The sequence below is a fragment of the Merops nubicus genome, unplaced genomic scaffold (genome assembly GCF_000691845.1).
Source record: "Merops nubicus isolate BGI_N331 unplaced genomic scaffold, ASM69184v1 scaffold47417, whole genome shotgun sequence".
Classification (NCBI taxonomy): domain Eukaryota; kingdom Metazoa; phylum Chordata; class Aves; order Coraciiformes; family Meropidae; genus Merops; species Merops nubicus.
In genome coordinates this window covers 1,617-3,285 of record NW_008623206.1, presented here as the reverse complement: position 1 = coordinate 3,285, position 1,669 = coordinate 1,617, and the positions used below count along the sequence as shown (strand labels likewise).

Sequence of the window (1,669 nt, the reverse complement as noted above, 5' to 3'; positions counted from 1 at the left end):
GGGCCCGTCCTCTTCCTGGAGGAGGACCACTACCTGGCGCCCGATTTCTACCACGTCCTGAAGAAGCTGTGGGCCCTGCGGGGGCGGGAGTGCCCCGAGTGCCAGGTGGTCTCCCTGGGCACCTACGGCCCCGTGCGGGGCGGCTTTGCCGGCCGCGCCGACAAGGCAGAGATGAAGACGTGGAAGTCCACCGAGCACAACATGGGCATGGCCTTCGGCAGGGACACCTACCAGCAGCTCATCGACTGCACGGACGCCTTCTGCACCTACGACGACTACAACTGGGACTGGACTCTGCAACACTTGACTGTCTCTTGTCTTCCAAAGTTCTGGAAGGTGCTGGTTCCAGAGATCCCCAGGATTTTTCACACGGGGGACTGCGGCATGCATCACAAGAAATCCTGCAGACCGTCCACCCAGAGTGCCAAAATCGACTCTCTCTTGAACAGCAACGGGCAGTACCTGTTCCCTGAAACGATGAGTGTCAGTAAGAGGTACTCCATGGCACCCCTGGCCCCTCACGTCAAAAACGGGGGCTGGGGGGACATCAGGGACCATGAACTCTGTAAGAGCTACCGCCGGCTGCAGTGAGGATGGTCCCTCGCAGCCTTTTTCCTTTTTCAGTTGTTCTGTACTGTCTTTTACAGGCGCACACGTGTATAGATATATACAAAAAAACAACAACAAAAGGCATTTATGAGTTGGTTTCTGCTTTAAGATGAATAAAAATTCTTGGAAAGGGTGTCCCAAGATAGTAATTTTTCACATTTGGCAGTTGTGTTTTGGGAACGAGGTCGCTCGGTGCCCCGACGCAACGAGCGGCCGCTGCTCTGTCTGCTGGGAGGAGAAAAATTGGGTCTGAATTGGGTGTTTTCTGGTGCTTCCAGTGCTCTGGTGGGTGCCTTCCCCCACGGGAGCAGAGCGGTGGGGTCGGGGAGCAGGGATTGGCACGGTCCTGGCCCCTCCTGCCTGGGGTCACCTGGTCCCTGCTGCCTGCAAGGGGTTGAGTGAGTAGCTGAAGGTAAAAATAAATTTCATTGTTTTTACTACAATGTAGCTAAATATACAGTTGTTTTTTTTTTTTTTTTTTTTTTAAGTCTTGCCAAAATAAAATTCAGTTGTTTTGTAACACCAGAGTTCTTGATTCTCCCAGAAAGATGATGTCATCTTGTGTTGCTGGAGGGAAAGTCAGGAGCAGGGGGGTGGGAGGGGGTGTCGGGTCTCTAGTCCAGAGGGCTGACCACACAGCTCACCCCTTGGAGCAGTGTGCCTTTAACATCATTAAATCTTTAATGAGCCTCACTAACCAGGGGGGAATAGAGTAACCAACGCGTTGCACGACACCTCTTGTGTTCAGATCCAAAACAAGATAAAGAGTTTGTTTTTCAAAGAAGTCAGCTGTGTAAAGGGGGCCAGTAAAAACTACCCGTGGTACACTGGGAGGGTGTGGAGCTGGTCCTGTCCCCCCCTGGACTCTCATCAGTGGCACCTGGAAGCACAACTAGAAGCAGCAGCACTTCCAAAGCTTTGTGTAGAGCAGGGGTATATTGAAGAAGGAAAATGGCACATTAAGGTGATAGACGTGGGATATTTAGAGGTAGATTTTACACCAAGAGGTTTGAAGTGGAGGGAAAAAAGGCTTTTTAATGAGCAGAAATATGGTTGGGGC

General features: G+C 51.6%; 1 protein-coding gene across 1 annotated transcript; it reads left to right on the top strand.

Moving 5' to 3' along the window:
- Positions 1–3: 3 nt before the first annotated feature.
- Positions 4–750, top strand: MGAT2 (mannosyl (alpha-1,6-)-glycoprotein beta-1,2-N-acetylglucosaminyltransferase; the record flags this gene model as incomplete). The annotated part of the gene is made up of 1 exon (XM_008944998.1): positions 4–750. A coding segment is annotated over one exon (588 nt), but the record flags the coding sequence as incomplete, so codon positions are not given.
- Positions 751–1,669: the final 919 nt, after the last annotated feature.